This window comes from Colias croceus, chromosome 17, assembly GCF_905220415.1.
Source record: "Colias croceus chromosome 17, ilColCroc2.1".
In the NCBI taxonomy this organism is placed as follows: Eukaryota; Metazoa; Arthropoda; class Insecta; order Lepidoptera; family Pieridae; genus Colias; species Colias croceus.
Window position 1 is genome coordinate 6,348,182 of NC_059553.1, and position 20,642 is coordinate 6,368,823.

The window sequence follows — 20,642 nt, forward strand, 5'->3', positions numbered from 1 at the left end:
TAATATATTGATAAAAGTATGCATTTGTAAATATATTTTTTTTAATTGTTAAATTTTCGAACTTCCAACGATCTTGAGTCGATAAATATACATGTATGTCTTTTTAAAACGATTTTATATTTGTAGATAATTATAATCAAGCGATTTAACGAAAACAAATTTTAATCTTAGGTCATGCGAATTCTTGACAAGAAAAAGGTGACGACTGCTTAACTATCATGCACCTTTCATTTATAGCACTAGACAATTATTGTGACTTTAAAAAGTACGCTTACGCTTCTATATACGAAGCTTGTTCAAATATACTGCGCACTGATAACATGCTGAACTCAATACCGTAGAAAACGTCAAATTGTATTTATAATTGCTTTAAATGTTGTCTCTATTTCCTACACAATAAGTACTATATTGCAATAAATAATTACAGGTAAAATGAGCGTCGGCGACGAGGAAGAGCGCCAAGCGTTCCGTTCGAAGGGTATACCAGTTATCTTCCAAGATGAGTTAGAAGAGAGGACTGATACGGAGCCGGTGGATAAGAGCCCGGTGATCATGCGCGAAGAAAAGCCCCCCCTCCTACCCCCCGCGCCCGACTATAGATCGGGGGAAGACGCCCCCTACCGCCCCCCGCCCCCCTTCGCCGCCTCCCGCACACCCCCCCGACCCAAAGCCACCCCCACATACAGGAAACCCCCGCCATACGTCCCCCCATAAAACTACCCCCCCTCCTCCCAAACTAGCTCGTAACACCCGTCCCGACGCGACGGGTCGACAAATTATTTCATAAAATATTTTTTTGTAAGAAAACTAGTCGATTAACTGATTAAAAAACATTTGCAGCTCGATCGTTTCACTATTTATTATCTCGGCGAAAGCATTTACGATTTTACGGTATCGATTGAATCGCATTTATTTTCAAATTTTAGATAGACCGTCGAATGACCTCATGGACGTAAAGGAATTGTGCACAATTTTATGTGACTACGAATTTCTTATATTAAGTAATGTCACAATTTGTGAGTAGTTGATATATTGTGTAAGGTGTTTACGGCGTTGAGAATGTATCAATTATGTGTAAAAATTGAAGACTTCACGTATAAATTAGTGGGTTGTTATAGGTGGCGTTTATAGTCTCTAGATATTGTACTAACACGAAATTTTATTATGGCGATACGCTTCTTAATCTATTCGCCTTTTAATACGACGTTGGCTGAATGTGCCATTGTGTGCAAACTTGTTTTAAAAGTAATTTAAATAAAACATATCGAAAATGTAACGTTTTAGCCATTAGCATAGTTCTTCCAACACTGAATAGATAATGTGTGTACGTGCAAATAGTTATAGAAGAATGTATCGGAACGTGTTCGTATGGACACTTTGAGATAAATGACGTCAGCGCTTCTAGACATAATTTATTCAATAATTATTTGAATTTTTAAACAAATGCATCGATTTTGTATAGCGTATGTTGAATGCATGATTATCTGGCATGTGGTTTGTAACGAGTCGTGAATTATACAACTGACCCTAGTTTTAGGTTACGAATATATATTTTTAAGAATGAAAATATCATTTTGTACTTGTCTAATTACCATAGAAGTAAGATTAACAAATGTAACTATATGAAATGAGCTATAAAATAACTTTTTTCTTTGGATGTATTTTTTTCGACCGTATACTCATTTAGGATTTTTGCATTTATAGATCTTTTTAGTATTATACAATTTTATAGGACAGCTATTCTATTCTTCATTTTATTTTTTATTAATATATTATGTTATTAAACTGTAGTTGTACTTAATTGATGTCCACAAAGAAGCCGTACCATTTTGATTATTTCATAGACTTGTGTATGACAGCTATTTTATTTAATTATTCACTTTTAATGAACGCACATAATTTGTCATTAATGAGTTTTTTTCTAATTTAATAAAATGGTCTAGTGATGAATTTGTTTTATTCTCCTTAATACCTAATTTATTATACGAAAATCTTTAAAATATTATATGTAAGTATATTGATACCTTTTTAGTTGAAGATACTTTTTTCTTTAGGACGTTTCTTGTGGTTTCTTGTATCACACTATAAGCTTCACACATCTAGTTTTCACTAAGGTTTTCACATAAATATATTTTTTTTAATATCTCAAAGGGCTAATGAACAAATGAGGCTACAAACTAATGAACTACCTACATTACAAGGAAACGATGATAACAAATCCAACTCGAAACATTTAGGAGTAGGTATCATGAGTATGAGTGGACTATATTTTCTTGTCAGATGTGTTTTAGCTTGCATTATGAATAAAATAATATCGAATACCTACTTCATACTCAAACTCAAACGATAGCTATTTGTTTAGTATTTGAGGTGAGGTTAGATTTAATTAGTCAAATCCCATGATTTTAGGATAAAAGGGGAAATCGCTAATTGGCCGTAGATAAGCAAAAAGGATCCAACCCACAACATGACCGAAAATGAGTTAAATATACCAAACTGCTCGTCTAGGTCTATATTTTCGATTAGCAAAAACAATCCAAGTAAAATATGAATATTTTGACGTTAAATTGACACTGGGTACCAACCCACATGTATGGAGAAGCCATATTTTAGTTTCGTAAAAACGATCCATTCTTCTTGGATCATATTGTAAAACGCTCAGTCTAAGAAACTAACACAAAACTAAAATGTTTAAAAAAATCCAAAGCATGTGGATCCTTTTAGATATTTAATTTTTATGATATTATGATGCAATAGATAAATCACTAAAAAGATTCAGAAAGCATGGATCTCTTTTGTTAAACTGAATTTTGTAGAAATGTATACTGGTTTAATAACAAAAACGATTCAGAACATTTGGATAGACTGAATATTATGTATTTAAAGCTTGAGGCGTTAGGCATGCATTAAGTTCACACTCCAAGTATCTTGATCGGGTCACACATCTTTGCCTTTTTTATACCGATTTTTCTAAAATAGAAGCACTTTGAAAATACCTGAAAAAATTTACGAAGCTGACGAATATGTCGAAGTAACAAAAAAAAAAAAAAAATTACTCGCACAACTATCGATCACGCGCTCATGTGATCTTTATTACCTTCATTCAAGAATTGCCTATAGAAGACTGTAAGGTTTGTTGGGGATATAAATTATTAAAACTGAAATCGATTGTATGCGCACCTCCATCGACTAAACGTCATGTTGAATTCAAGAGGAGAATACAGCTCGACAGATCAGTTTAGTCGATGCAAAAGTTGTATGTATGGGCGGGCTCGAAAGGTAAATCTTCGGAGGTATCTAATAATGATTTTCAATGACTATGGCCAAATGTTAAAGAAAAGCCCAATTAGACGATTTGGAGTCAATCTTTGACTATTTATCTAAATACTGCCTGGATTTCTATAAATCAATCCAAGGGGGCAATCCAAGACTTCATGACGATGTAGATATGGCGATAAACCGGACTTCGCACACGAAGAAGAATAGTAAATCGGATAGAATTAATATGTTTTATATAAATAATAAAAAAAAATTGAAAGTTAGTAGTTTTATTTATGAAATTATAAAAAAAAATAAGGATCTTAGTAGCAATTAGCTACTTTGAATCGTTTTTGCGAAATGAAAATTCACATAACATAATTGAAAATAGGTTTTATCAAAAAGGATCCTAACACACATTTAGCTGAATATTTCAAGAAATAAAACTAAATTCAATAAAATTTGTTTGTAAGAATAAAATATACATTGACACACACACTTTTCCTTAAGAAGCAATTAACACAAGCAAGTCTTTATATGAACAAACACAGGTTAAACTTCAAACTTCAATAACTCAAAAGTAACATTTTGTGGGTTGGATCCTTTTTGGTTATCTACGGCCAATTATGACTTTTAAAGTTCCAATAATAATTGCCCTCCCCCCTCTGTGGGCTGGCGCTCGCTACGCTGCGCTTCGCTCAAAAAAAAACTAACTTAATCAACATTGAGGATTTCTGTATTGAATTAGGACTTACGAAATAAAATAAAAATGTAATAGGTAATAATAATATATTTATCACAAACAGAACATATTTTTGGATTTATTCTATATGAAAGTCTTCAAAGGGATCCAAGTAAGGGATCCAAGGATTTTGTAATAATTTATACTCGATGAGCCGATGCCCGGTGCTCAGTCGTCAACCAATCTGTGAAATTTCCTTTATATTGGTCCTTGGCGAAAATTCGTTTTAAATTTCTCCTAAAAGTTGAACTTAATTATACAATATCATATTTAAAATATTTCTTTCCAAATATTTCTACAGAAAATCTTACAAGTTACGAATTATTCAATGATGATCATGACAGGTGCATGACAGTGGATGACAGGCTAAAATGGGCTACAAAGAGAAGTGTAATACATAATATTATGATGGGCTACGAGACTCTCGGGGACTTATCATTAACACCACAGTAACACAGAATCTCAGAGCAATCACATAATACAGATCAATAATCAACAATCAGGAGTCAGGCAAGGGAGTCAGGACTAAAATATAATGTCAATGTCAAACAAGTGAAACAACTGTCAAAAAGTTTATTTTTTCACAGAACAGATTTTTTAAGCTATTGCATAGCTTCTATCGCGGGCCTTGAGCGCGGGGACCGAATCGAGAAATTCCGTACTAAGGCCGCGTTTCCATCTGCAAGTACCTAAACTTCTGCGAGAACTGTCCGACAGTCTGTCTGACAGCAACTTGCACGTCTACTTGCAGGTGGAAACGCGGAATTAGACTTGCAAGTTGCTGTCAGACAGACTGTCGGACATTTCTCGCGGAAGTTTTCTTGCAGGTGGAAACGGGGCCTAACGAAAAAACCTCACGCTCCCCACTCCGACGGGCGGAGGTGTGGCTTGAAGGCATAGCATGCAATAGCTTTACCGCGGCAGTCCCCGAGTGCCACACGTCTTTTTTTTAAATGTCCTAACGGACACAGATCTAGTACTAACGGACTACAATATTTGGCCCTCGAAAATTTTATATTTTTTTAGTTTTAAATTTTTATTGTGCCATATCTATTAGTTTATGGTTTGGTGTTTGTTTGTACAGGTGAGTCAATAAAAACAAGATTAAAAAAATCATAACCACAGAACAGTTAAAACAAAGACAAGACACATGACCAAGTATATAATCCTAATTATAGGTCTACCAGAATCTGATGGCATATTTATATTTAAGAAATAAAAGATTTTCATGTGGCAATTTATTTGACAACTATCAAATTGGTTGTCAAATTATTTGTCTTTTTTGCAGTTGATGAATAATTTTTAGGATTTTGTCTAAAAAATCTTCGAAAATGTCGAAAAAGCCGCTGCGATCACAAGCAATAGGTGTTGTTTATAATATGTATAAAAAAACATTCGATGAAGAAGGGTCAAACACATCACAATTTTCAAATTTGAAGATTTTATTGGTACATAGGACTTACCCGTTTTGATACTTTAAATTAAAATAATATTATATGTAGGTAACTATAATATTGTTTGTTGATTAGAATATGATTTTATGAAAACTTATTACAGGAGTTTCCAATACGGCTAATAGTCAAGTCCAAGCTGTCCAAGTCAATTTTATAATGTGTGTATCTGTTAATACTTACGAAAATAAACATAGTTTTATTTTATTTTTTATTTTATTTTATAAAAAATTATGAGCAGTTTTGATCTACATTAAGATTATATCGATATTTTCACATGGCATACTGGTAATGAATAATATACAAATATAGGTATGTGTTAATAATAATATGTATTACCTGTATAAAAGTAATATGTATAATTGTATATTATACATGTAAGTATGTACCTACATAATATTAAGTGGATATCTCATTATTAAGTACAGTATTGTCCATTTATGTAATGTGACTAATGATATTGAGGACAAAATAAAAAATAAGCAGTATCAAGATCGTTCAGTCCATTTTCCCTAGGGTTGCACACTCCAAATTTTGATTTCCCTAATTGCCATCAGATTCTGGTTTACCTATAATGATGTGATGGTACATGGACAACAAACACAACATGCATTGAATCAAGGAAATGTACCTAGAAACAACTAATGTGATGGAAGAAGAAGAAATTGATGATGGTGATTTTAAATAAAACATTTATTTTGTTATGTTGCTGTTTTATTTGTTACGTACTTGGACATTAAAAAAAATCATTTTTAAATATACACAATTGCAATTAACACTTTTTAATAAAGTTAAAGTCAACGATGTCATAACCTAAATATTGAGACCGGATCACGTAAGTGGTTGATATTAAACAAAGTCAGACGCGTGGCGTCGAATATTTACTCTAGTGGTGACTTGTAAGTTGTACTCATTAGTCAAAGGTCTTGTATAAACGTGTTCGGTGTCGATTAGGTTATGACGTCGGTAGTTAAAGTATTCATAATAGAAGTATAACATAAATTAACAAAAAATATTTAGTTAGCATTTGATATGTTTACAACAAAGGCTTATTTAATTAATTGTGCAATTATTAGAAGTTCAAATCAGTTTACATGAAAGTATGTTATCAGTCGAAGCTCCACATTTCGAGGTATCGAGTACATTTTGAGAACTGTCTTGCAGAATGCAAAAATTAGTGCCGACTCTCTGATCTCTTCCATTAGTCATTACTTGAACGTACTATAATAGTAGTCAGTAGTAAAGCAATTAAGACTTTTTATGCGGTTATTATCATGCGGTGACGCGACTGCTCAGTTGTCTCATCTTATATAAAAAAAAGTCAACGTCACTCGGCCGCTCGCGCACTGGCGCCAGTAGCTTGCATGTACATAGTGTTACCATGCGCAGTATGTACATTGTGACGTCACGTCAGTAGCGCAGCATGTACACGTGTGACGTCACGTCAGTAGCGCAGCATGTACACGTGTGACGTCACGTCAGTAGCGCAGCATGTACCCGTGTGACGTCACGTCAGTAGCGCAGCATGTACCCGTGTGACGTCACGTCAGTAGCGCAGCATGTACCCGTGTGACGTCACGTCAGTAGCGCAGCATGTACCCGTGTGACGTCACGTCAGTAGCGCAGCATGTACCCGTGTGACGTCACGTCAGTAGCGCAGCATGTACCCGTGTGACGTCACGTCAGTAGCGCAGCATGTACCCGTGTGACGTCACGTCAGTAGCGCAGCATGTACACGTGTGACGTGACGTCAGTAGCGCAGCATGTCGGTGACGGAGCGCGACAGGTGCGCGTGTGCGCTGAGCCAGCGGTTGTAGTCCAGGCGCATGAGCAGCCGCGCGAGGTGCACTCCACTTGGCCGCTCGCGCACTGACGCCAGTAACTGCATTAGCTGCGTTACTAGCTTGTTGAACCTTTAAAATAAATATGAAAATTCAAATGTGTGTGTGATACTAGTTTTGTATATAATAAATCTATACTAATATTATAAAGCTGAAGAGTTTTTTTGTTTGTTTGAACGCGCTAATCTCGGGAACTGCTGGTCCGATTTAAAAGATTCTCTCGGTGTAAAGCTATATAACATCACGCTACAACCAACAGGAGTGGAGCCACGGGGGTAAATAATTTGGAAAAATTACTGATAAGAATACAATAAAAATTTTCAGGTTGCGAATACACTCTAAACTGTTTATATAATTACTCTTAAAAATAAATTTATTTCATTCGTACACAGTTTTTTATTACCTTTCAGAATATCCCCGTATGTAATAATCTTCTTTAGTAGGGTCGGTTGCGAACTCACTGAGACTGCAGAACGAGTGGCACAAACGCAATAGCTCCACTATATTACTTAGTACCGGGTTGTTGAGGCAATCCAATGTGTCGCTGGATGCGTCACCATCTTCCGACTGAAAAATACATTTTGATTTTTGGATAGTAAAGAAAGAATTCTAATGACATATCTGTAATGTATAAATATAATTGTGCAAATATAAAATCAAATAGAGAAATATAATTGGTTGAAATATTAAAAAAAATCCTTTCGAAAGAACCTAAAAATAATTAAGTAAATTAAAAATATTATTCATTTCGATTCACCTAAAAAACCAAGATAACAATAAATAGAAAAAAAATTCATGAACACATTTCTTAATTTCACCTTAATTCAAATTCTACCCAGAATGTATTCTGCCCAGAATACATTCTGCCCAGAATACATACTGAGTAGAATTTGACAATAAAAAACAACAAGTACACAAAAATTTTCCCACATACCGTTACAGTCAAAAACGACTGGCTCAGTACATCAGCCAGAAAGTTAGCATGGGCCCTCTTCAATTTTTCAAAGTCATTAGTGCTTTCCACCTCAGCCATGAGACGAGAGAAGTTGGTCTCTAGCACATCCGCTTGTAAATAATGTTGCAGATTGTCCATTAAGAACATTAGCTTGTTGTGCAGTTGGCATGTACTGAAACTGTGAGTGGAGAAATTATTTAAAGATAATTATTGTGGTTTAAAAGTGAGCTCTTATCGACACTAACATTATTAAGATGAAAGATTTGATTGTTTGTTTGTATTAAAAAGGCCTCGAAACCACAAACGATTTAAAAATGTCTTAAACATTCATTAAGAGAAGAAATAGCTCCATATTGTAAATGTTGCTAATCTTGAAATATTTACTTTAATCTAATAAAAAAAAAAGCTGTTTTTTTTACATGCAGTTTGGTTTTCAAATCAAGTGTTTACACCTTTTCAATTAGGGGTCTTAATTATTTTTAAGGTCCCACTACAAAATGTATGTATGTATATAAATGCTGAACTAGTAAAAAGAAAGAATGTTCGAGAGGCAAATTTAAAATATCTTACCGTGTAGAATGTTTATACGTCTTCCATAGCTTATGCAAGTCATGTTGCGTCTTCTTAATGCGCAAGAGAAGTCGGAACATATCGTTGTATCTGGCCAACACTTCTGGCGCGAAAAGCAAGTGTAGCGGCCATTTGAAGTCGTATTTGAGAATAATTGTTGACCAACCATCTGCCACTAGTACAAGGAAAAAATCTTATTTTTATAATGAATTCATTATCTGAAGCTGGTTATTTAACCAACTACTTATTTTGCTCAATATTTTTTGATGTATTTGATTGATACATTATTAATATAATATTATCCATACTAATATTATAAATGCGAAAGTAACTCTGTCTGTCTGTCAATGACGCTTTAACTACTGAACCAATTTGCATGAAATTTGGTATAGGCATATTTTGATACCCGAGAAAGGACATAGGCTACTTTTTACCCCGGATAGTTTTTATCCCGGAAATCCCACGGGAAAGGGAACCATGCGGGTTTTTCTTTGACTGCGCGGGCGAAGCCACGGGCGTAAAGCTAGTAATATTATAAATGCGAAAGTTTGTGAGGATATGTGTGTGTTTGTTACTCTTTCACGCAAATACCTACCTACTGAACCGATTACAATGTTTAGCACACATATAGAGGGTAACATGGATTAACACATAGGATAGGTTTTATCCCGGAAATCTCACGGGAACAGGAACTATGCTGGTTTTTCTTTGAAAACGCGGGCGAAGCCGCGGGCGGAAAGCTAGTACATTAATAAAATGTAATAATATCGTGATGAGATACTAACATCAAAATCTCATTACTCTTCTACATCTCCATAGCAATTATTTTTTAATTACACTTTCTTACGTTGAAAGGGAGACTTTTTTTTGTAAAGATCATATTCAAAATAATAGGTATCCATACCTGTACTACTGCTGTCATCAAGAGAAGAATTAGCAGATATATTCGGCTTAACATATGGCAATTCAAAACTGAATTTCTCGATATCAGCACTGTTACCCAACAACACAGCTCGAGCCGCTAGTTGAAATGCTTGATTCATATCTATAACAATAAATATTAAATCGGATATAGCAAAGAGAGGGTATACAACTGTTGTTTGTCATTAAACTTTTCCTAAGGTTACAAACATTAGCAATATATTATTTAAACCAATATACTGCTTTGTCTACAAATTCAGTAGATATGGTAAGTATGTCATGTATTCAGTATTTGCAGCAACAATATGCAATATATGAAGAAGCCTTTTACACACTAAATGTTGTAGTTATGTCACACCCCGGACACTCCATACAAAATTATCGTTTTGACTATAATATATATCACACTAGCATTAGACATTTGTACAGAGTGAAAATGTGTGTGTTAACGCTTTAGGGTTGGCACATTTGTAACTTACGTGTTCATGTCACATTGATCGATCAAAAATATTCATTGCCCTGCACCAAATTTCCAACATCGGTACGAGTAGGTACGTTCAAACAAAAACACAACATGTCCGCGACTCGCGAGTTTTGCACGCGGAATTTTTTTTTATTTAGAAACTATGTTTAGAACACTAGGTTTAAATACCCATATCACCAACACATTCATCACATCACAATATACTTAGTACATTTCACAAATTATTGCCTTTGTAAACATTATAATATGTGATCTAGCGTAATCTCCGCTGCGTATCATCCCTGCGGTAAGCGCAACCATATTACTCATGATCGAGCAGGGTGACGTAAGTGTTCACTTTTGGCGGAAGGCGAAGAGTGTCCGTTCTGAAGAGTTAGCTACTATTAAGTATTTTGTGGTTATGTTTATTGTTACCTCTAGTAGAAGTGCGTGTAGTGGGTTTGTCCAGAATATGAGAAGTGAGTCTTAATAGTTCGAGGAATAGCTCTCCTCTGCCCAAGAGATAAAAGTCCTTCATTAAACGCAGCTCATGTAAGAGTTGAGCTTCTTCTACTGCTACAGTCCAGAGATGCTGAAATTATATCAATAAAATATAAAAATTAAATATTTTTAAAAATTTAAAAAAAAAATACAAACTTTTAATATTAAATGAAAATGAAAAAAGAGGATTCAAATTTTTGTTTTTTTACCCAAAAAAAATTTCTTCACTGTGCTCTATTTCTTTTCAATAAATTTTTCTCGCTCAAACTCAAACATTTATTTATTCAATTAGACTTCTTCTAGAAGCACTTTCGAATCTTCATTACATATTTTTAACATTTACCACCAATTCGGAAAACAGTATCTATAGAGAAGAACCGGCAAGAAACTCCATAGTTGCTCTTTTAAAATCATGTATATTTTTGTAATATGTAAATCCACCACAGCCATTTACAAATAAAATACGTAACAGTGTAATCACAAACCTTTGTAACACACTCCTTGATATCTCTAACCACATTTTTCAAGTTACAAACTTCAAACTCGTCAGGATTTTTCAGTTTTTGCAACTTTTCATGAAACTCAGCTTCTTTTTCTTCCCAAATTGTAAACCTATTATGTAAATAAATAAGTAAGAATGAATTAGAATATATGTATTGTCGTTAAATGAGATTACTTTATGAACAGATTAAAAAAATTATGCATCTGACTTTAATAAATGACTAGAACAATATTTTTAAGGGAAAGTAGATATAAAAAAATCAAGAATCCTCTTGCTTACCTCCTAGATTCAATATTTATTTTCTGCAAAGGCATAACAGCTCTATTCATACTGAAATTATTATTTTTCTTCACTTTCTTAGGATCAAATCCAAACAATATAACAGTTTTTCCAACAAATAGTATTTCTTGTGCCAAAGACAATGGTATAAAGTATGGTATCATAGTGGGATTCAAATTATAGCCACAATCCAGGGGAGTTTGTTGCAACTGAAAATCACTACATAGTATAAAACAAAGTCGCTTTCTCTTTCCCTATGTCCCTTTGTATGCTTAAATCTTTCAAAATACGCAACGGATTTTGATGCGTTTTTTTTAAATAGATAGTGATTCAAGAGGAAGGTTTTAGTATATAATTTATTAGGTTTTAGACAAAGCGAGCGAAGCCGCGGGCGGTAGGCTAGTAAACTATAAAGTGATGATGAAATTGGTTTCAAATATATATTTTTATCATTTTTTATTTTAGATAGGAAAGCACTTGACCACAATCTCGCCTGATGGAAAGCTATGATGTGGTCTAAGATGGTACGCGCTTTCCTAGTAGGTATCGGTTCACTCTTCGTTTGAAGACCCCCATTTATACATATACATTTAAACTACTACTATCACAGAACTATACACAAAATGTTATGAATTTAACAAAAAATATGCCATGGACAAAGACATCTATCATTTAGGATAACAAAAATGGTATTTTTAGTCCATTTCATTGCTTAATATAAACTTTAATTAAAAGACTTATAGTAGAACTAATGAAATACTAATTAAATCAAGTTCAAGATCTTTGAAACACTCACAGTGGAAACCAGAGACTTGTCTCCAGTGTTAGTTGTAGACGGACAAGACAAAAATGTGTCATTTGAATCATGTTTCTTTACACCATACACAAAGAATTCTTCATAGGGATCCTTCAGTTCTCCGTACAGCAGCCAAGTGCACAGTTGGTTTATAAATACTGCATTTATACAAGAAAAAATGCTGAAAAAATTTTTAAGATTATATTTTATCTATATTACTAAGTGAAAAACATAATTTCCACAACTTCTATAATGCAGTAATTTGTGCTCATATGCATGCTTATGCAGTTTTAATAGAGTCAAAGTCAGGCATTGCATAAAAAAGGTAACAAAAGATTCAAAGTTAGCAGATTTCAATACAATTATTGAATACTTACTTGACAATTGCCTCATGCACCATTTCATTACCGCTCAAAATATATTGATGCAGGAGGCTTAATATTTGACAACCAACCAATCTTCGTTCTTTGATAGTTGTTATAATTCTATTCAATGTGTTAAATAAGCCCTGAAACTTCTCAACATAGCTATATACAAATGAAAGTGTATAGTTTTTGTTGGCTATGACTAATTCTTCAACATCTTTAAGGGTTTTCTTATAAGTTTGTAACACTTCTGTAATTCCTTCACTAAGAGCTTGGCCGTATAAGCCAAAAATCCTGTGTCCTGATGCTATAAAATAAAAAGTACTTATGGTTATTTTAAAGAATAAATTCGTTCAATTTGACTGCTTAACAAATTTATTAAATGATATCAAAAATCTTACATAATAGTTACATTGTAAATTACCTGAATGTTCCCTCCTCGATTGGAAACTAGTTGCAAACATAAAGTTTTGAATCTTGTGGTGACTCTTTGCGATTCCGCAAATTCTTTTAAAAATAGCTGCATCACCCTCATGACCGTAAGCTACTGGCTCTTGCTGGGAAGTAAATACATTAATTATTTAAATCATTCTGATGTTATTTTTACAAAAAAAAATATATACTTGCCTGTAGCCCTTCTGATACTTGTGAACAATCCCAAAGTATTAATAACGCATCGTGAATCATTTCGCGCTAGTTAACAGTTCGGTATCCAATTATTTTAAGTGTTAAATGTTACATACAGTGCTAATCTATAAGATATTTTTTATTTTTCAAAATAAACAGCTGCCCTCGACTTTCGGCTTCGTTCAAATTTCAGTCATTAAAATTTGTCAACTGTCGAGTGTCGTCTGTCATTTGTCACTTCTGACTTCTGAGCGCTGTATTAATGCCCATTTAATGCCTTTATGGTGCCCTTTGAGGTGCCAGCTTACACGAGGGCAATTTTTAAATTCACTGAATTTTTAAATTTTGTAAATGTAAGATGCCATAAAAGGCTTTAAAATCTTATCACTTTAATATTAAAATGGCTACTAGGTATTCTATTTTCTAGTGCTTGCCCGGGCTAAACAGCTGTACAATGTTATCCCACGATTTGAAACTTAGATTTTTCTGAGAAAACTACATAATATTATTTGGAGTGTATTTCTAGTTTCAAGTACATATAGTATACTAGGTTTCCGCCCGCGGCTTCGCCCGCGCAGTCAAAGAAAAACCCGCATAGTTCCTGTTCCCGTGGGATTTCCGGGATTGCGTCATTTTCCTAGGATACTAAGTAGCCTATGTCCTTTCTCTGGTATCAAAATATCTCCATACCAAACTTCATGCAAATTGGTTCAGTAGTTTAGGCGTGATTGAGTAACAGACAGATAGACAGAGTTACTTTACGTGATTGAGTAACAGACAGACAGACAGAGTTACTTTACGTGATTGAGTAACAGACAGACAGACAGAGTTACGTTACATTTACTTTAGTATGAATAATGAAACAACGAAGGAACTGAACAAGACACCAACCAACGTGTGAACGCTGTTTGCCGAGCGCGCCAAGATCCTTTGATCTGTACACAAAAAAGCGACAACAATCGGATGGCCTGCCAAAGTTAGCGCCAACTAGGCCAATTAAGCCAACACCTTGGCCCTATGTGTACAGCCGGCATAAAAATAAGACATTAAGTGTCAATTAGTGACGTCGTATATTTAAAAATGTTTATTTTTTTATGTCCAAATCCATACTAATATTATAAATGCGAAAGTAACTCTGTCTGTCTGTCTGTTACTCAATCACGCCTGAACTACTGAACCAATTTGCATGAAATTGAGTATGGAGATATTTTGATACCCGAGAAAGGACATAGGCTACCTTTTATTGCGAAATATGTACCACGGGCGAAGCCGGGGCGGACCTCTAGTAACAAATAAAACAAAACATAACTAAACAATTTTTTTAATTAATCATCATCATCATCAATTTCTTCTTCTTCCAACACATTAGGTGTTTCTACATTTCCTTGTTTAAACGCATGTTGTGTTTGCTGTTCCATCACAGCATTAATTAGGATACACTTGGTCATGTGGCAGGAACAGGGCATGGGATGTTCTATGTCTTCTGGGTCGAGTAGAGTTAGTTGTAGATTATACCTTGAATAGAAATACCCTTGAATTGAATACATCTGGCTTGAACATGAACAGTATTTTGTGTTAATTAGTTACCAATTTGACTATTAATCTTGTGAATTCATTAAAAGAAATACTGTTATTTTACACATTACGTTAATTACTTGCAAATATATTAAAAACAAAAAAAAAAAATAATACCTTCTTGAGTTCACTTCATCTCTTTTCATATCCAACTTAAATGCAATTGGTTCTTTTTCTTCCACTGTCTGTTCGTCAGGTAACAGAATAACAGTTTGTTTCCAATGTGTTGGTTCGTGGAATGGTCCTGTGTTGAGCACTATTCTATTTTCACCTGTTAGTTCTGGAAAGTTGCATTCAAACCACACACAAATCCCATGATAGCGACCATTCTTCTTAGCACCTGAAATTATTTTAGCAAGTTAAGTTATTACCCCTTTTTTAATAAAATTTGTAAGTAGTACAGTTCCTATGAAGAGAAAGCACGTAAAAGGGGCAATAAGGGGCCATCCATAAAGTACGTCACACGTAAAGAGGGTGGGAGGGGGTCGACAAAGTGTGACATGGTGTGACAAGGGGTGGGAGGGGTCCTAAGTTTCGTGACATCACATTTCAAAATCTAGAGGTACTAATCGCCTAATTTGAAATATAAATTAAACTAAAAAATATGTCCAACTCTATCTTTAGGGCAATACGGTTTAAATTGTTTTGTTGACAATTTATATTTATTCATTAGTTTATTTTTTTGTTATTGTTTCAAATATTTAATATTATGTTGATTTCATAAAAAAGTACTTAATTTAAATGGAAATAAAACTATTTTGAAACTGCTGTTTTAATTTAATAATTTTTCGATGTTAAATTGCAAAACATGTGACGTCACACTAGGGAGGGGGGGGGTCTTAGAATTGTGACCACCTGTGACAAGGAGGACGGGGGGGTGCTCAAAAACTCATGAAATTAGTGTGACGTACTTTATGGATGGTTCCTAAGACAGAACAGTGTCTGCCGCAGCAGCTAGATAAAATAATATGTAAGAGCATGGGACATTTTAGTATGAAGCCTGGTATACCTACCAATTTGCGATAAAAAAAAAAGTCATTTTGGCGGCAAGAGATGAAACATGTGCCAATCGATAGTACATCAAAATACAAATAGGAAATACTCTTTGGTAAAATGTCGTAATTGATACGGTTTCGGAATAAATAAGAGTTTAAAAAAAAATTTTTCTTTTTAGTTTTTTGAATTATTTGTTACTTCTTACACTTAAACGTTAAGACAAAGCATATACAACTTCTAATTTGTAATAAGTGACGCACCGCACGTGCTTATCCCTACCCCTAGCCCAAAGTTGGTTTATTACTTTGGTTTAGATAGTAATGCAACATTTTAAAACCCTTTTTTTACAAATTAGAAGTTTTATATGCTTTGTTTAAGTGTAAGAAGTAACAAATAATTCAAAAAACTGAAAAAAAAAATATTTTTTTTTAACCCTTATTTATTCCGAAACCGTATCAATTACGACATTTTACCAAAGAGTATTTCCTATTTGTATTTTGATGTACTATCGATTGGCACATGTTTCATCTCTTGCCGCCAAAATGAAGTTTTTTCAAAATTTCCAACTTTAGGTATACCAGTTAGGTTCCTTGCTTTTTACAATTAAATAAAAAACTAAACTTTGTTTTGTCTAATTGTTCATATTCTTACATACCTACAACATGTTGGACACTGTAAGAGTCCAAGTCTTGTACAGTATCTTCCCTTAAATTAATCCAATTTAAGGCTATTTCTTCCCCTAATAAATTTTCAGGTTTAATCTGCATAATCTCAGGTTTTTCACTTTTATCTGATCTTAGGTGTTTTGCAAATGATGATAATGACACTCCATGGAAATTTTCCCATTTTTCATATAATGATGACACACTAGAAGAAATTTAAAGTATATTATAAATACAACTAAGTATTCAGTTAAAATAATTTAAATGTGATATCTATATCTCATAGGAAAAACTTAAGTTCCAATTTTGTTTTTAACTTCTAGACAATACATATTCCTTGTTTATTAACATCAAAAAAATTAAAAACTCTATAAAGCTCCTATAATTATAATATAGACCTTCATATTACCAATTTAACAATAACATATATTACATACTAGCTTTCCACCTGCGGCATCGCCCGCGCAGTCAAAGAAAAACCCGCATAGTTCCCGTTCCCGTGGGATTTCCGGGATAAAACCTATCCTATGTCCTTTCTCGGGTATCAAAATATCTCTATACCAAATTTCATGCAAATTGGTTCAGTAGTTAAGGCGTGATTGAATAACAGACAGACAGACAGACAGAGTTACTTTCGCATTTATAATATTAGTATGGATTATACAAATAAATAATATTATATGGCTAGAATTATGGCAGTAAACTTATTAATCTTTATTTTATGGAACATGCAACAAACTACTAAATACCAGTCTCACCTACATGGAGCTACATAAATAACTGCACTCTCTGGAAACATCTCGCCGCCTTCCTTCAGGAACTTGTCTCTGGCAAGCAGCACAGAGTCTAACATGCCTTCATGGAGTAGATAGAAACCCATCCATTCAGATACTATAGCATCAACTTTTATATTATCTGGTAGAACAACATCTTCAACTTTACTGTGAATTACCTGTAATTTTTAATGTTTAAATATAAATTATGTTTACATATTGATCACATGTACAAATATATCTTAAACTTCATAATAATCACATAGTAAATTAGTATAAAAAAATATGTCAGTTTTTGAGTAGTACTGTATGAAACCCAAATATAATTATTTAAAAATGCACTTACTTCTATAACATTTTCAAAGTTGTTCTCTTTAACAACTTCTTTAGCTAATCCAGCTATATTACTAGCTTCAACCGCAAACACTTTCTTAGCACCAGCCTGAGCACAAAATATAGATAATATTCCTGTACCGCACCCCACATCCATGACAACTTTATCTTTAAAATATTCTTTATTTTCCAATATTGCTTTTCGGTATGATAGTGTTCTTTGATGATCTTCTAACATTAATTTGTGTATCTGAAATATTATTTAAAGTATTATTTTACATACCTACTATATACTTTTCAAATTACACAACAAAATTTTAATCAATATTACATTCCTATAAAAAAATTATCCCATAGGAATCTAATATTATTCAGCAAGAGGAGACAAATTGAAGTGTAAGCGTTAGCTACATACTATTAAGTATTCTGTGGTTTATGTTAAATATGGAAAAATCTTAGGTACCTCTAAATCCTCGTAACTAGAGAAATAGTTACTATTTTGTATGAGGTTGGACTCCATAATTGCATGTAATAGTTAATACAAATAGAAAATAAATATTTTTGTGTTTAAAATTGTAAAACGTATGTATCAATATTTAAAGTTTGTTTTAGGTTTTTGAAATTTGAGGTTATTTCAAAACATGTCAATCTTTGAGTCCTATTCATGGAACTATAGTCATACTGGAACCCACACTCCCAAAGAAAAAGTGCAGTCAAGAAATTTGACCTTGAAAATTATCGTTTCCCCTCCGTCTCTTTCTAGCTAGGATGAGTCATGGAAATATATATAGTATATCTATATTTCCGTGGGGTGAGTATAAAGATAAAAAATTCAGGATATTAAGGAAAAAATTATGGATACATCAATTTTATTCGTATTAAAATTTTACTGTAATACTAGATTTAAGAATTAATGAAGTAAAATATCAATGTGTTTTAATAATATTTATTTATCATTACAATGCCAACTGCCTTTACAAATTTGCAAATTATAAGATACAATAACAATAAAAAAATAATGAAATCGGTTCACTGAAAATATTTTTATTATTCCATACCCTTAAATAGTTTTTTAAGAGTACTTGAAATATGAGATCGTGGTCTTGCGCTTCCCTATCATACAATAAAAAACAAAATATATAATATATTCAGGGTGTAATCGTTAAGTGCACACTTAACGATTACACAGGTGATTATTCCGTAACTATGGCAGGTATCAAAAAACTTTAAACTGATATTGATATGAAACTTTACGTAATGAGTAAAATAACAATAATAACTTTTTTTAATATAACGAGAAATATCTAAAAATGTAACTTTAAACCCTCCCATACATTTTATTTCCCGTAACGTATTCAATACTCCGCGAATTCGTAAGGGGCCATGCATTAATCACGTTTTTTTTTGGTATTTTTTGACCCCCCCTCCCCCTTGGTGATACGTGGTGAGGTTTAAGACTACCCCTCCCCCCTCCCGCCTATATCACGTGTATTTTTTCGTACCTGCAAAGAATCAATTTTTTATTTATAAAAAAATACTGGTATAAGCATGGGCGCAGCTAGCCATGGGCTCAAGGTGGGGCAACAATAAAAAATAATATGTAACTAGCAACTGTATGTACCAAGTATGTACCCAAAGTTATATCCAGGTCTTCAAATGCCGGCGGCCGTACCACCGGCATTTGCGAAGGCATTTGCGATGGCATTCGCGAAGGCATTTGCGAAGGCATTGGCGAAGGCATTTGCGAAGGCATTCGCGAAGGCATTTGCGAAGGCATTCGCGATGGCATTCGCGAAGGCATTTGCGAAGGCATTGGCGAAGTCATTCGCGAAGGCATTTGCGAAGGCATTCGCGATGGCATTCGCGAAGGCATTTGCGAAGGCATTCGCGATGGCATTCGCGAAGGCATTTGCGAAGGCATTTGCGAAGGCATTCGTGATGGCATTCGCGATGGCATTTGCGAAGGCATTGGCGAAGTCATTCGCGAAGGCATTTGCGAAGGCATTCGTGATGGCATTCGCGAAGGCATTTGCGAAGGCATTCGCGATGGCATTCGCGAAGGCATTTGCGAAGGCATTTCCGAAGGCATTCGCGAATGCATTTTTTCTAGTGTAGGCACTAGAAAAAAAAAGTGTAAAGTAAAAAGTATCAGTGAGTTGTAGAACGTGTAACACAACAAAAGTGAAATTGGATAAGTTATTGGGGTAACTAATTGGGGTACTATACTCATTTTTCTTACAGTTCATGTAACATAGAAGCCTCAGCTATTTTCTGTTTTCGTGTGTAATTCGTTATTCGAATTATTATTATTCAAAACACCTTATTGTTCACCTACCACACCACGAAATATATCCAAAAATCTTCAGCCGTTTGGTCGCTGGGCGTATGACACTTGTTAGTTGTTAGTCAGTCAATTTAGAGGTAAATATAATACTAATTATAAAGGTCGCATTTTCTGTGTCGCCTGTCGACTTTCGAGAATTGAGTGTGAAATTTCTTACGGATTTTAAGCTTAGTAGTTAGTAGGTACTTCGATTTTTAATAGATTTGGTTAGGTATCTACCCACCTTCCAGGTCAAAGCTAGAGTGGAGCAAGCGCCCCACCCTGCCCCACCGTGGCTACGCCCATGGGTATAAGTATCATCTAATTTTATTATAGTAAATTAAAGACCAATATAATAAACGTTCACAGGTAGACAGAAAGATTGCAGTTTTTGAATGACATAAAAATAATGAAAGATATGCGAAAAAGTTGTACGCGTTTGACTAAAAATAAATACATGTAACGCCGCTTTTCGGTTGAGCATTGCGCGCTTGTCGAAAAATAAATACACGTGATATATTACTTTACCCCCCCTCCCTCGTGTGATATGTCGTGATATTTTGATGGACCCCTCCCCCCCTTTCGAGCCTCACGTGATTAATGGACAGCCCCTAATACATCGAAAGGACGTCTGCCAGTGCTCCGCTAAAAATGCCGTTTTGTACTGTCAAGTCTTGCAGAAGCAATTCAAACATGTCGATTATTAAAA

General features: G+C 34.1%; 3 protein-coding genes across 6 annotated transcripts in view; 1 reads left to right on the forward strand and 2 right to left on the reverse strand.

The window, feature by feature from the left end:
* The window catches only part of LOC123698850 (dystroglycan 1), a 70,067-nt gene extending 68,121 nt beyond the window's left edge, over positions 1–1,946 (forward strand). For all 3 annotated transcript variants that reach the window (XM_045645635.1, XM_045645634.1, XM_045645636.1), the window contains one exon: positions 428–1,946. In XM_045645635.1, the coding sequence (XP_045501591.1) occupies positions 428–714 (287 nt within the window). In that variant the 3' untranslated portion in view covers positions 715–1,946. The remainder of the gene's footprint in view (positions 1–427) is intronic.
* A 4,894-nt stretch (positions 1,947–6,840) lies between these two features.
* LOC123698855 (gamma-tubulin complex component 4) lies at positions 6,841–13,457 on the reverse strand. 2 transcript variants are annotated; one of them, XM_045645650.1, is made up of 13 exons: positions 13,272–13,457; positions 13,069–13,201; positions 12,657–12,951; positions 12,280–12,460; positions 11,484–11,692; positions 11,188–11,314; positions 10,637–10,793; positions 9,722–9,862; positions 8,818–8,992; positions 8,227–8,425; positions 7,696–7,859; positions 7,217–7,364; positions 6,841–7,182 (listed from the first exon to the last, which is right to left on the reverse strand). In XM_045645650.1, exons 1-13 carry the CDS (start codon positions 13,329–13,331, stop codon positions 7,168–7,170), a joined length of 2,004 nt encoding a protein of 667 aa, XP_045501606.1. In that variant the 5' UTR covers positions 13,332–13,457; the 3' UTR covers positions 6,841–7,167. The 2 variants fall into 2 exon arrangements, with proteins under 2 accessions (XP_045501606.1, XP_045501605.1); XM_045645649.1 differs by having other exon boundaries at positions 6,841–7,364.
* A 1,119-nt stretch (positions 13,458–14,576) lies between these two features.
* LOC123698859 (probable protein arginine N-methyltransferase 6.1) lies at positions 14,577–18,246 on the reverse strand. Its single transcript, XM_045645655.1, has 6 exons — positions 18,074–18,246; positions 17,624–17,860; positions 17,263–17,456; positions 16,498–16,709; positions 14,964–15,186; positions 14,577–14,786 (listed from the first exon to the last, which is right to left on the reverse strand). The coding sequence occupies exons 1-6, from the start codon at positions 18,128–18,130 to the stop codon at positions 14,597–14,599; spliced, it is 1,113 nt and encodes a 370-aa protein (XP_045501611.1). The 5' UTR covers positions 18,131–18,246; the 3' UTR covers positions 14,577–14,596.
* Between the last annotated feature and the right edge of the window lie 2,396 nt (positions 18,247–20,642).